Here is a 15,932-nt window from a genome sequence, read left to right as displayed (position 1 = left end):
AATATCAGGTGTGTACTATATGTACACCTACTTCAAGTGGGTTCCTCGTCATCATGAATAAGATATTTTATTTGAAGAACCTATGTAATCTACAGAAACTTCTTCAGTTCCAAATAATTTCATTCAACTTATTTTCACAGTGAAATTAAACTACACAATAAATGTCAATTGAACACAGCAGATTTAATTAAAAATATGGGTTGATGTTTTACTCTAGTTTGCTGTGGTACAAGTGGATGTCTTCAAACTTCCTCTGTACATGATGTCAGTGTATTGAAAGTTAATCCCTAGCTAACAGCAGCTGCTGAAGCAACTTTTAGGTAAACTATCTTGCTCAAATGATGAGTTACAGGAAACATCTGAACAAGCAATCCTTTCATTATTAGTTCAAACCACTAACTTACTAGACCATGCCACCTCTTGTAACAACCTCAGATGAATTAAACTACTGAATAAAGTTTCAATTCTGAATTTACCCTTCAATAACTGATATAACTCAAAAACTACCACAATATGAATTGACCTCACTGAAGTTAATTTCTGAACTAAATTTTATGATTTCAAAATGTACACAGGTTGCTACTTTCTAAAACGAGCTAAAATTCTACACAGTTGTTAATTGTTACTTTTAAATATAAAAATATAGAGTGTAAATTTGAAACCAATGTAAACTCATAATAATTCTTACATTTTTAATGATTTGGTCAGCAGCTGTATTGTTAGGAGCATAAAGAACCCTAGGATTGCTGTACAGAAGATGAACTAAAAGTTCAACTTTTTCTTTCTGGTATTTGGAAAGTCCAAGATCATCTGTAAATAATAAACATGCATGTGTAGTAACAACTTTATATTGTATTTACCACTTGTAAATAACTTTTACAACTACAAAGAACAGAAATATGAGAACTACCATAAAAAATCACAGTTACAAAAGACAGCTCAGCCAATCTGTGAGGAAGTATAAAAAACAAAACAAAACTAACCTGACAGAATAAATAGTGTTTCTTATAGCAAAGCCACATTAGGCTATTTGCTGTGTCCTCTACATAGTGTTTTCTCTACCCATACCAGGCGTTTTAACATATATAATTTATATATATAAGGAATTGAAATCCTTGTTTTAGTATTGTAAATATGAAAATTTACCACTGTTCCACTGAAGGTAAAATAAATGAAAGTAAAACTTGAATCAAAGCTAAACAAGATGAAGGTCACACAAAGGTTTGTAAATTGAAATTAACTGCACAAAAACTGACTTATTAACAGTATGGAAATATCAAGGAGACCCAAAAATCATGATCGTAATTTCAAATAAAATACACATACACATCTTGAGGAAACATACAATTTAAATACTCAATGAGTAAAGTTTAAAGTTTTGTCAAAATAACATTTTATAAAAGGAAAAATTAATGTGTATGTGTAAATAAAAAAAATAACACAGTGAAGTATACACACACAAGTTTTAAAATCAAATTTAAAAAAGTACCACATTTCAGTTGGTGTATGTGATGTGGAAATTCTGTTCAATTAACAGCTAACTGATAAAATAAACCTATATCTGTACATAACAAGAAATTCAAATAAAAACAATAACAATGCAGCCTAGAATAAATGTCACAAAAACAAAGATTCAAGTAAACACACTTACCAAGGTTGATGTCACTCCCACCTGTGGGAAGTGTAGGAGGAAGTTTACTCTCAGCTCCACAAACTGTCTTCTGCATACCTAACCAAATTCGTAACAAACCATACTGGGGATTGGGTTTTAAAATTTTAGCCTGAAAAAAAAACTCCCTTCTTTAAGTGAATATCAGAAGTTATTTTATAAAATAAGTAGGCACACACACACTTATATAAATAAATAAATACATATATATTAATATGAATAGTTAGTAGTTTTATATGAAAAACTTATGAAAGAATATAGTCAATATATTCAATACAAATATGTCCCTTGCAAACACAATACAAAGAATACATTTCAATGATACAGTTAGACTCTCTAAAAAATGGTATGACTCTAGTGATGAAATATTAGGATAACTATTAACAAAAATGTTTTGTTAACTACCTGTTCAAGAATCAATCAGACACCACCAAGATACAACTGCTTATTTTATTAAATAAAAGAAACAGAAGGTTATATGTTTTGTGTAAACAAAACTGGTTAGTTAGAATCTTTAGTTTCTTTAGAAACTTTAATAATTTGTTGTTGCTTTTTCAAAATTTTATTGGCAGTGTTTCAAGGTAATGTTCTAATGGAAAAGAAGTTTAATAAAGTAATAAAAACCATGATTTATTATTAGATTGTTTGTTATAGCTAGTCTAGTATAAAAATGTAAAAAAGGTGTGTGGCTTAACATTTGATCCTACTAATAAATCATATTTTTTGCTACTTTATTAAATGGGTTTGTCAATGAATATAGCTTCAACAACACTCTCCAGAAGGAAATACATACTATAAAATAATTACAGATAACAACACAAAAGCTTTTTCAGTGTTTTACCTCCTGAGGATCTTCAAGTGTTTCATCCCAAAAGTTCTCCGCTGTTGTGTCATTATTCAAAACATCTGTTCCATTGAGCAGGGTACAAGAATCCTGAGGCAAAGCCGAAGCTATCTCACTTATCTTTTTCAAGGTGTCTTCAAACAAGTGAAATGTGCGAAGCTAGTGTTAAAAATAAATAAATTTGGGATATATAGAACCACCTCCAACATGGGGAACTACAACACCATTTCAAACGTAGGATATATATCAAATTTCAAGCGTTAATACATTAATTAAAAAATAGCCATGATAATGTCTAACACCCAGTGACAACAACAACGATAATCTCCCACTTTTTAATTCTTTATAAAACAGTCCTAATGGTAGTTCTCCTTGATAATGTCAAATACCCAGTGACAACAATAACAACAATCTTCCAGTTTTTAATTCTTTATGAAACAGTCCTAATGGTAGTTCTCCTCCTTGATAATGTCTAACCAGTGTCCTAAGGGTAGATGACAACAATAATGAACAATCTTCCAGTTTTTAATTCTTTATAAAATAGTCCTAAGGGTAGTTCTCCTCCTTGATAATGTCTAATACCCAGTGACAACAATAGCGACAATCTTCCAGTTTTTAATTATCTATAAAACAGTCCTAAGGGTAGTTCTCCTCCTCCATGATAATGTCTAATACCCAGTGACAACAATAACGATAATCTTCCAATTTTTAATTATCTATAAAACAGTCCTAAGGGTAGTTCTCCTCAACACTTGGTACCACACAGAAATGTACCACTGGTACAGAAGTAAACATACTTACCTCAGTTATGAAAAATTATGGAAATCATTTATGAAAGCTCTACAGATAACAAACATTTAACAACTATTTTTAATTGAAAATAAATACAATGAATGACTAAATCCATGATAAATTATTAACACCAGAGATATGACATCTATCAAGACTTATGCTCCAGAAACAAGTAAAAAACAGCTATAGATATGCAAGTACCTTCCAAACTACCATAAAGTACAAGAAATGGGATCTTCTACTAGACAAAAAGAGAGTTTTGTAAAATGTCTGTACATTCATGTATTTCTATGAACAGCTTTTCTTTTTTAACAATTAAAAACTATTGACAAATAAACAGAATGAAATGTTTGCTGAAACAAATACAAAATAAATTTTTAAAAACAAAAGGCTCTAGACCTTTAATCTATGGCTTTATATATAAGTTCAACAGTTTAAAAAGTACAAATAGGGAAAGTATTTCACAATAATTCTAGTGATGACAGGAATTCTTTAATACTTACATCAGTGACAAGTTTTGAAACTCTTTGTTTAGCAACTGTAAAATTCCACTCTGCTAGATGAAGCTGCACATATATAAAGAGCAAATACAAATATTACATGTGCATGATGAGGTTTCTTTTAATTGTGTTTGTCAAATATTGTTACAAAACAACAATATATTTTGTCTTATAAAAATTGCTTGTGAAGGATATTTAATGTAGTGCACACTGGAATGTAAACAAAATTAATGAAGGGACAGATAATATCCAGCAAATATTATTTATTTCCTCAACAAAGTGAAGTCTAAATCAAACATTAATCTGTTGAGACTGGCCTGTCTTTAAAACGTTGTCTAACTCTTAAAACCATAAAATGAAACATTTGAAGAAATTAATTTTCACTGAACATTTGTTTCTTTCCATTTAGCTTGTAAAACAGAGTACCAAGTTTATTCAATGGTTAAAGATTATACATAAAAGAGAAAAGTAAAAAACACACTAATTTACCCTTATTACAGTCACATCAGTATATACTTCAGTACATACATATGTAATGAGCTTCTTGGTGACAAGAAACCCACTTGAAATAAAAATGTATCTTAGAACGACTGCTAGGGGTATTAACACATCTTCAGGTTGAAATGTTGTTCTCTGCTTATCAATAAAAGTGTTACTATCCATACCAGTCATTCTAAGATACATATTTAAATCAAGAGCTTCATAAAAAATTATTTTAAATGAATACAAAAACCACTTCATTACCTACACATTTTAACATTTTCAATTCTTGAGCTTGTATGTATCATAAAATTAGGCAAACATTAACTTACTACAATTAATCATTGTATTTTAAATATTTAAAATGTTAATATATTATATATGAAAAGAAAATATTTTGTTAGCTTTAAAGTGTATTTAAATAAGTATGTGTGTGTCAGATATTATTATGCTTTCTACTTTATTGAAGTATAGGTGATTAAGTAATCTTATGAAACAAACTTTTGGATTGGCAGACTTTTTTTTACTGTCAGTGTTTTATTGAATAATTTACAGGTTATACATAAAATTAAATACTGTTATTTTAAAATATTTATAACAGTAAAAAATTGTTTAGTACTAAAATATAATTTTTATACAACAAATAGTGGAAATGTTAACATCATCATGTGACACATACACTTATTTATATACACTTAAAACCTATCAGGATGGTCTTTTTTTTTGTACAATTTAATAAATAGCTATAAAAATGCTTACAGCATTGTAGAGTTTTTCTGTGTCAACTGCCCTCTTCAGTCTCATTGCCAAGACCTTCAGCTTATGGTCACTAAGACTACAAAACTGTTCCTTCAAAAATTCCTAACAAAACAGATATATTTGTCTCACTAGTTATGTGCTTCATTTACATTCAAACCCTTAAACACCAGGAATGTTGTAGGTAGCAGCATTAATTGATGATGGCTGCCATTTAAGGGTTAAGCAAGTGAAGGTATAGCTGCAAATACTATTTCCTTCATATATGTATATATAAACAGTTTTCTGACAACAAGACACAAGGCAATAACCACTACTACTGCATATACACCACAGATAAACAAGGTCTTAATTTTTTTTCACCTCATTGCCTGATAAGCTGTTTTAAATTGTTTATAGTTGAATGAAATTTTGCTATAAATGTAAAAAACTATATAATCTTTATAAGAATGCACATCTGTATTACATTAAGATTTATGTAATATTCCAATTTCCCTTTGTATAAATATATAAAATAAACAGGCTCACATAACAGGAATGAATGGGACTTACCATTTCTTCAGCTTTATGTGAAGGACTAGGTTTTAATACAGTAGGTACATCCCCTTTACCACAAATAATTGTTCTCAGGACAAATGGAGATAGCATCAATTTCTAACAATATGGAAAAACAAATGAAATAATCACTTAATTAGAAACATGAAAATTACTTCATTACAGAAAAACAAAAGTTCAATACATAAAAAAAGTGCAACAGTAAAACCAAAATATTTCAACTCACAGTGGTAACCATAAGAGCAAAACCAAAATATTTCAAACAGTGAAACCAAAATATTTCAACTCACAGTGGTAACCATAAGAGCAAAACCAAAATATTTCAATGGAAAAATATACTAGCAGGTAAATTTTTCTAAACAGTACATGTTTGTAGAAAGAAAAATAAACTATTTAGTAAATTATACGACTATTATAAAGTAGCAAAATCCATGCAAGTGAAACACTTAACTTTAACTATGTATTTACCACACATTCCTCTTCCACACAGGGCACATTTATCTGAACTTCTGCTTTTATTGCATTTAGCTACCTGGCATTGTTTACTTTTACACTTTTTCACTGGACACAGCACTAAATTCAGGTTTAGATACATGGTGCTTTACAGGTTTTAAAAATGCATTTTTGTCAGAGCTCTGAGACTAGCTCGAGACAAAATCCCTCTCACATACATGGTCTGCAGTGTATTCCTTGTACAAAACAAAAACGTTAATGGTTGCTAGGTCAGGAGATTGTCAACTGACCACTGATGAGAACCAGCTTTCACTGAGTACTGACATGCAAGACTGGTGTGCAACATCCTCAAGGCACTTTGGTTGAAGTAAAGCACTCACAGTGGTACCGTATCTCAAACAGAATATGTCAATTTGAATTATATGATCACCACTAAAACAACAACTAAGTCTAAATTACCCATTTTCTAAAATGACTTCAAATTGTAACAAAAACTACATTTGTCTATCCTAAATAGCTCTAAGTTTGTAATGGTATATATTTATAATTAAATTTTATTGTTTTACTGTCCTAGTAACTGTGCCAAACTACTTGCTGTGCCACTCGAAGTTGTAACACTAATGAATTCCTTATCCACAAACTACTACAAGCTGCTTATTATTACTTACTTTAATTAATCTAATCTTAAATAACATAAAATGATCCCAATTTTTATATTTCTGTTAATTTTATAACAGAATTAACATGAAATAAAATATTTAATCGTTTTCTTGCTGTCAAATGTCAAAGAGAACTAACCCTAATTATTATATACTAACTATTTAACCAAACAATATAGACTAATAACATACAAAAAGTATACAAATTCCATTACCTCTCAAAACGTGTTTTCTAGCTTTCTAACTCCGCAATAAAAGTAATTGATTTCTTTGTGGAAACAATGTTGATACTCCGAGTGAAATCAACATTTAACCTTTCAAAACATAGTGTTATACATCATTTGATAGATGTCTTTCTATTGGTTACAGGTAATATATAATTAAACATAAGATAGAACTATTAACAAATTATGGAAAAGAGGATATGACAGGTGGGTGTAGCAGGAAGGGTCTGATTTTATATTTGATAGTTCTGCAATCAAACAAAACTGAAGGTTATACAAAATATGATTTGTCAGTGCAATGACAATTTGATAGTTAGTAATTTAAGTTTAAATTTGGTAGTAAGTAATTTAAGTTTAAATTTGATAGAAAGTAATTTAAGTTTGAATTTGATAGAAAGTAATTTAAGTTTGAATTTGATAGTAAGTAATTTAAGTTTAAATTTGATAGTAAGTAATTTAAGTTTAATTTTGATAGTAAGTAATTTAAGTTTAATTTTGATAGTTAGTAATTTAAGTTTAATTTTGATAGTTAGTAATTTAAGTTTAATTTTGATAGTTAGTAATTTAAGTTTAATTTTGATAGTTAGTAATTTAAGTTTAATTTTGATAGTTAGTAATTTAAGTTTAATTTTGATAGTTAGTAATTTAAGTTTAAATTTGATAGTTAGTAATTTAAGTTTAAATTTGATAGTTAGTAATTTAAGTTTAATTTTGATAGTTAGTAATTTAAGTTTAATTTTGATAGTTAGTAATTTAAGTTTAATTTTGATAGTTAGTAATTTAAGTTTAATTTTGATAGTTAGTAATTTAAGTTTAATTTTGATAGTTAGTAATTTAAGTTTAATTTTGATAGTTAGTAATTTAAGTTTAATTTTGATAGTTAGTAATTTAAGTTTAATTTTGATAGTTAGTAATTTAAGTTTAATTTTGATAGTAAGTAATTTAAGTTTAATTTTGATAGTAAGTAATTTAAGTTTAAATTTGATAGTTAGTAATTTAAGTTTAATTTTGATAGTTAGTAATTTAAGTTTAATTTTGAAAGTTAGTAATTTAAGTTTAATTTTGAAAGTTAGTAATTTAAGTTTAAATTTGATAGTTAGTAATTTAAGTTTAAATTTGATAGTTAGTAATTTAAGTTTAATTTTGATAGTTAGTAATTTAAGTTTAATTTTGATAGTTAGTAATTTAAGTTTAATTTTGATAGTTAGTAATTTAAGTTTAATTTTGATAGTTAGTAATTTAAGTTTAATTTTGATAGTAAGTAATTTAAGTTTAATTTTGATAGTAAGTAATTTAAGTTTAATTTTGATAGTTAGTAATTTAAGTTTAATTTTGAAAGTTAGTAATTTAAGTTTAAATTTGATAGTTAGTAATTTAAGTTTAAATTTGTTAGTTAGTAATTTAAGTTTAAATTTGATAGTTAGTAATTTAAGTTTAAATTTGATAGTTAGTAATTTAAGTTTAAATTTGATAGTTAGTAATTTAAGTTTAAATTTGATAGTTAGTAATTTAAGTTTAAATTTGATAGTTAGTAATTTAAGTTTAATTTTGATAGTAAGTAATTTAAGTTTAAATTTGTTAGTTAGTAATTTAAGTTTAAATTTGATAGTTAGTAATTTAAGTTTAAATTTGATAGTTAGTAATTTAAGTTTAAATTTGATAGTTAGTAATTTAAGTTTAAATTTGATAGTTAGTAATTTAAGGTTAAATTTGATAGTTAGTAATTTAAGGTTAAATTTGATAGTTAGTAATTTAAGTTTAAATTTGATAGTTAGTAATTTAAGTTTAAATTTGATAGTTAGTAATTTAAGTTTAATTTCATATTTTTCCAATGGGTAGTGAATAAAATAAAGTAGACAAAATGTATTATGAGAGTCACACTACAGGAAATTCATAATATTGTCTTGTTGAATTAAGAGCTTAAAACTATTAAATTACAGTTGGTTGGTTTGGTATTTTATGGCACAAAGCAACTAGGCTTTCTACACTAAACATCCAGTAAAAAGTTAAAATTAAAGTAGATTTAGTAAAATTCATAAAAGGAAATTAAGGCAAAACAAAAAGTTTAATTACTGAATCAAAAACATAAATAGCATTAATTCCAATTTTTGCATTTAGTCTACAGCAACTGGCATGGAGTCAAACCTTGAATACAGGACCATTGTCCATGTATGGGACAGGCACAGCAGTGATAGTGCCAGAGTAGATGGACTTCGATGCAGTGTCAGCGAGATCATTCCTGCAAATACCAATGTGGCCCAGTATCTAGAAAAACTGGATAGAAGTAGATGTTGAAGAGAAATGGGCCAGTCAGTTTTGAATATTGGCAAGAACAGGGTGTAAACCAACATGAAGCAATTCCAGGGCCAGTAGAGAACTAAGCAAGTCAGTATAAATTGTGCAGTCCAAGAACTGCTTAGCATCTATGTGAGAAATGGTGTACAGTTCAGCAATGAACACAAACTATAGAGGGAATTCTGCACAGAACCACCAAACCACAACAAACCATGGCAGAGCACACAGAAACACTTGATTTCGAACCATCTGTATAAATAGGAATAGAAGGATGGTTTGAATGTTGTTCAGCAAATAACAGACAGTATTTTCAATCAGGAGTGTCTACTTTTCTCAGATGACTTAAAGATAGGTCACAATCAGGGACTGTAAGAAGCCATGGTGGGATGGGCTGACCACTGGATATAGCAATGTTATCCAAGGATAGACCAAATTCATCCAACTGCGCCTGGATACAAAGACCAAAAGGAGCAATGGAAGACCGTCTATTCTGAAAAAGCATGGCCCACTGAGAAAAGAAAACACAACCCCAGGTGGGATGCTTTGGTGATGAATTACAAATGGCGGATGTGCAAAGAAGGTTCATGAGACTATGTATAAGCTCTGAACAGGGAAAGTGTGGAAAACCCCAGTACAGAGCTGACGTCCTTGATGATGAATAGGGTCTAGTATCTTTAAGGCCGATGGTCTGGCACAGCCATAGACCAGTGATCCACAGTCGAGTTTCAACCAAATAAGAGCATGATATATCTTTAGCATACAACGTTGATCTGCTCCCCAAGAAGTAAAAGAGAGGACACAGATGTTCAGTGCTCTTGAACATTTGACCTGCAGCTGCTTGATGTGTAGTATAAAGATGAGCTTACAGTCAAAGATAAATCCCAAGAACTTTGTCTCAGGGAACACAGGCAGCACAACTTCACTGATACAGAGTTCAGGATCAGGGTGAATATCCTGTTGGTGGCAAAAGTGCATGCAAATGGTTTTAGATGGAGAGAGGGTAAAGTCGTTTGCTGTGGTCCACTTCAGTAAATGATTGAGGGCAGTCTGTGGCTGCCACTCAATATACCTCATGTTTGAAAACTGACATGAGATGTGAAAGTCGTCTACATCGAGCCTGTTTGCAACAGTGAGAGGGAGTTGTTCGGTGATGGCATTAATTTTTATACTGAAAAGTGTGACACTCAGAACAAAGCCCTGAGGAACTCCAAGCTCCTGTAGAAAAGAATAGGAAAGTGTCAAACCCACACAAACTCCAAATCTCCTGTCCATTAAAACATTTTTAATAAAAATAGGCAAATGGCTACGTAACCCATATATTGAGTTCTCGCAAAATGCCATACCTCCATGTTGTATCATAAGCCTTCTCAATGTCAAAGAATATTGATATAAGATGTTGTCGTTTGAAAAAGACTTCTGTGAGTGATGTTTCAAGTCGAATCAGGTGGTTCACAGTGGAGCACTGTCATCGGAACCCACATTGAGTGGGCGAGAGGAGGTTGTTTGATTCGAGGAACTATACAAGAAGAGCATTAACTATCCCTTAAAAAGATCTTACAGAGACAACTCATCAAAGCAACTGGACAGTGGTTTTGAAGAGAAATTGGGATCCTTCCCAGGTCAGTAGCCTGGTGCCAGATCTGGATAAAACAACTTCAAGATTAGAAAGAGAATCAGAAGAGAGATGGCACATCATCTTGTAGTGAATATAATCAAGTCTGACTGATGTACTGCCAGACCGATGAAGGGCCAGTTTAAGTTCCACCAGTGTAAAGGGATGATTATAGTCATAGAGAAAACCAGCTCAAAAGGAAAGAGCTAATTGCTCTGCCTTAGTTTTGATGGTTAAGAAGGTGGAAGAAGTAGAAGTGCTAGATACCCGGCAAAAGCTTTCACCTAGAGTATCCGTGATGCTCTGGGTATAAGCTACTTCCTGGCCATCAGAGAGGAAAATCGAGAGGGGGACAGAATTATATCGCCCACTGACCTTTCGAATCTTGTCTCATACGACTTTGGAACTGGTGGTAGAAGATATACTGGTTGTGAACTTAATCTAAGATTCCTTCTGGCTTTGAGCAAGTGCATGAGCTCGCTGGAATGCGATGCAGTTCGAAAGTGTGGGATATCTATGGTGTTTTACCTTTCCATGCCATGTGGTAAGCAGGATTCCACCATGGACGAGGATATAGTGGAAAATGTGTCAAGGTTTTAGGAATACATTGAGCAGCTGCTTGTATAAAACAGTCAGATACTGCTGCCACACAGTCGTCTATTGATGGCTTACAGACAATGGCAGGAACAAGTTCTGCAAGAGCAGTGAAAGAGGGCCAGTTTGCCTGCTCCAGCTTCCACAGGGGCATGTGGGTCAGGTAGCATTGACCACGGCCAGTCTCTCTCAAGATTATTGGAAAATTATCACTGCATCAAAAAATGGGAAAATAATGAAGGGGAGCAAACCGAGAGATCAATAGCTGTAAAGGACTGACTAGGTGCATGGAAATAAGTAGAAGAACCAGCATTGAAAAGAGAAAGGTTGTGATCAAAGAGCATATGCTCTACAGAGCAACCCCTACCATCAATATCAGCACTTCTCCAGAGGGGATGATGTCCATTAAAGTCCCCCAAAACGAAAAAGGGAGACAGCAACTGTTCAATGAGAACATCAAGGTCTGACTGATCATATGTCTCTCCAGGTTACAGGTAGAGAGAACAAACAGTGGAAACACGGATGGCTATGGCCTCCATGGGTGTGTCGAGTAGCAGAGACAGGGTGGTCACATACTGATCACAGCCTGTCATTTCTGTATAAAGAAAACTGCCAATAGGTGACTGAATTGGCAGGTTTCAAAAATGTTTCTTGTAAGGAAAGACAAACAGGATGGTAGGAAGCAATCAGTGTTTTGATGCAATTCAGATTAGAACGTAAACCTCGATAGTTCCATTGTATCACGATGGCCATTTTTATTTATATGTAGGCAAATTTGGTGGAAAACCCTTCTGCTTTTGACCACATATTTTTACCTTACTGTCCTTATTCAAGGAAGGTTTATTAACCTCCATGAATCCTGCCCTGGGACGATTGGGCAGGTCTTTTCTGTTGGGAGGGGATTCCAGAGACTGAGGACATGAACAAATGATTGTTTTGCCTCTTGGGGTGGGAGAAGAAGATAAACCTGAGGAAATACCCATACATGGAACCAAAGGAAGTAGATCTTGTGATTTGCTGGAATGGACAGAGATTGGTGTTGAAGTTGATTCATCAACTTTTTTAACCATGGAGGTGAAAAGACTTTTCATCTGTTTTGAGAACGATTCTTTTGAAGGCACAGAGAGGACTGTCTGTACTCCCACTGTAGTTGTGGAATGAAGTGCAGCAGCATACGTACAAGATTAGGTGGCGGACAGCAATTTTCAAGAATCAGGATAAGTAATGTTATGAATCATTTTCAAATGTTACACCTCTTTTTCTTCCAACCATTTAGGGCAAGAATGAAAGTAGGATGGGCAAGAGTCATTGCAACTCATGCAATGAGGGTCTGATTCATACTCGTAAGCATCATGGTCCTTGCCACTGCAACGAGCACACATCAAGGAACCACGACATGATGTCTTCAAGTGACCAAACCATTGACACTGGAAACATCGGAGAGGGTTTGGAATGTATGGCCATACTCTGCAATTAAGATAACCTGCCTTGATGGTAGCAGGTGGTCTTGATGATGTAAATGTCAGAACAAGGACATTGGTCAGCACCATTATTCCATCTTTGTGAATGGATATATGCCTCACTGCAGAAACTCTTTGGGTGGAGAAACCAGCGAGAATCTCCGACTAGGGGATGTTCTTCAAATCCCTCTCAACAATTACTCCTCATGATGAATTCACCTAGTACTGAGGTGTAACCTCAATAGGTATGTCCCCAAATGCCTTTGAATGCAAAAGGAGTTCACTGTCACCAGATTGAAGCTTCTTTATTGACTTTGGAGAGCCAGCAAGTCTCTCTAGTCCCTTCTGAATGAAAAAGGGAGACATCTGCCCTAAAGGTTTGTCCTGAAGTGAATACAGTACAAGAAAATGAGATACAACAGGTGGTACAGATTGTGAGAATTGCTGTTCAGAATGTTCAAGACATGGTAGTTTTCCTATAGACTGTTTCCTCACTATTTTATTTAAGTTTTTATTTGGAGGATCCATAATAAAAAAATAAAATTTCAGTGCCACTGACCCCATCCACCATGGAGCCTTACGAGGAGATGTACTACAATGCCAAACAAAGACACTGCAGCAATGCCAGGGTTTCATGAGTACTATACCCAAACCCCAAACATTCGACACTAGTACTTGGTTGACCCTAGCCCAAGTGGAATAGTCGATTGACCCAAGGGTACCCAACCACAAGGCCACTAATCTACAGGAGTTCAAGATCAAAGTGGTATATTAGAGTTGAATTCCTCAACCACAAGGATCCTCTCCTCCCCTTCACAGGCCACTATGCACATGGCAAACACATGGGTAGATGTTTAGATCCCATCAGAGGTAAACTGAAAGAACAGAACCTTCCCTGAGAGGTCCCTCACCATGTACAGGAATTCACACCAAAGGGATTAAAATACAGATTATTAACTAAGGTTTTATGCTATTCTAATTGGTATAACATAATTTAATAAGCTTTTAAGTGTAAAGCACTAAAACTTTGCATTGTGTGTAGTTAAGAATAACTATGGTGATTGGATTAATTTACAGTACAATAAACTACAAGTTCATGAAGAAAAGTGCTTTAAAAAAAGATGTAAAGATACCTTAGTTATGAAACTAATGTTTGGTTTCAAATATTTTATCACAATATTTTAAAAACATGTACAAAAGAAGATTTCCAGTTCACTACTAGAAGAAAAGACAAACTTTACACATACACATCTGATTTGAACATCATGTTGGAATAATTAAAGGAATGTGATAGAAACAACTAAAGTAAATCAGAAATTTTATTTCATACTATCTATTAGCTGAAATTAAAAACAATACCCTTTTTGAAACCTGGATAAATCAAGCTTTACTGTATTACCTTTAAGGCCACAGCTGTTTCTATAGGGTTAATAGTGACCTTTGGATCTTTAAGGCTTAAGTCAAAGATCTTTTGGACAGCATTCCATAAAACCCCAGCTTCTTTAGTATGTTTCTGAAGAAAAACTAACCAACTCTCAAGATGACCAAGAGGAAGAATTTCAGGAATGTTTAGTTCTGATACTGAGTGAGATAGAGGTTTCAAAGGAACAGTTTGTCCTGTTAACATTGAAGCTGCTTTCTGGTGTATGGAACCACCAGCAAAAGTAGTTCCATTTAAAAAAGAAAGAAACAGTAATCTGTAGACCTGAAAAAAACAATAAAATTAGTTTATAAAATAAGAGTAATTAATATAATAATTAAAGTTTAATACAACTTCTTTATAAAACAGTAAGTAACTAATATTTCAAATTCACATCTAATAATATCAACAGCTAAAGTTATTTTGAAAACTTCAATTGTGGTTAAATGTTTTTCTTGAAGTGCTTAGCATTTATCCCTGGCTAAAAACAATTATATTTGAAACATTATTAAATTCGTTTGAATTAAATATTACTCCATTAAGTCCAAACAGTGATCTCTTTCACAAATACTATGGCTGACCATTTCCCAGTTATGAAATATCTTGATGGCTGTTTTAACAAATGAATGAATAAAAACTGATGATGTTTATCATTGAAAGTAAATATATTGTCACAGGCTAGGTTGATACCAAAGAAAGATTTAATAGTTTCCTATCACAATAGTTTATACTTTTTAACTTACGTCGATGAACACCTTACTGCATATAAAGGCTTTTTTAAAATATGAAAACTGACAGTTGCAGTACAATTAATGGGTGATGGTTGGGTATTATACTAGTTAGTTTAGATAACTGGATGGGATGCTTCATACTAGCATAACACATCTACTGTCCCATCAATTTGTGCCTTTCTACCATAATGAGGGCTGGAATGCTAACTTCAAGAGGTAAGTTTTTCACTTACTTATCCTCATATAGTAGTACCACATTTTCTTATTCCTATTTTTATTTCAATTAATTTTTTTTTATTTTGGAGAGCAGCCACCTTCCTACAACTGTCTGCAGGCAATGAAGGGTGAGACAGATGTGGAACACTGTGGGCATGAGCACCCAAAACTTGCTTTCCTAATTTCTACATTTGTTGCTAGTATTTTATTTCTTATACGAAATTGGTGAAACGTAGGTTAAGACTGATAGACGGTGTATCTCCACCAAAATGTGGGTCTCACTTCTGCAACCACCTTCAAAACCAGGGTACATTTTATAATCCCACATTACAGCTTGTACCCTTGGATCTTTTCAATTAGTGCAGCATTCTTTTGCTTAATTTATTTTTGTTTTGACTTGCTTTTTTAAGTTATAAACTAATATACACACACACATGGCACATACACATATAATGAACTTCAGCTACACTAATAAAAAACAGACTTTGGGAAAAATTCCCCAATATATTTATTAAATGCAAGCTTTAAGGATAATTTATAAATTATTCCTCAAGTGAGATAATTTGAATATTCAAGTGAGTTTGAAAGCTTGTGTTTAATAAATACATGTAATTACTTTAATTTTCACATACAGATTACCTATCTTCCTCAACTCTTCCACACATTCTATCA

General features: G+C 32.2%; 1 protein-coding gene across 2 annotated transcripts in view; it reads right to left on the bottom strand.

The window, feature by feature from the left end:
• The window catches only part of LOC143248485 (ATP-binding cassette sub-family A member 2-like), a 149,733-nt gene that overhangs the window by 113,124 nt on the left and 20,677 nt on the right, over positions 1–15,932 (bottom strand). For both annotated transcript variants that reach the window (XM_076496892.1, XM_076496893.1), the window contains 7 exons: positions 14,293–14,598; positions 5,594–5,695; positions 5,045–5,146; positions 3,809–3,871; positions 2,511–2,672; positions 1,652–1,781; positions 689–810 (listed from right to left, as the gene is read on the bottom strand). In XM_076496892.1, coding sequence (XP_076353007.1) covers positions 689–810; positions 1,652–1,781; positions 2,511–2,672; positions 3,809–3,871; positions 5,045–5,146; positions 5,594–5,695; positions 14,293–14,598 — 987 coding nt within the window. The remainder of the gene's footprint in view (positions 1–688; positions 811–1,651; positions 1,782–2,510; positions 2,673–3,808; positions 3,872–5,044; positions 5,147–5,593; positions 5,696–14,292; positions 14,599–15,932) is intronic.

The sequence above is a fragment of the Tachypleus tridentatus genome, chromosome 4 (assembly GCF_004210375.1).
Source record: "Tachypleus tridentatus isolate NWPU-2018 chromosome 4, ASM421037v1, whole genome shotgun sequence".
In the NCBI taxonomy this organism is placed as follows: domain Eukaryota; kingdom Metazoa; phylum Arthropoda; class Merostomata; order Xiphosura; family Limulidae; genus Tachypleus; species Tachypleus tridentatus.
This window is presented reverse-complemented; position numbering and strand designations above follow the sequence as displayed.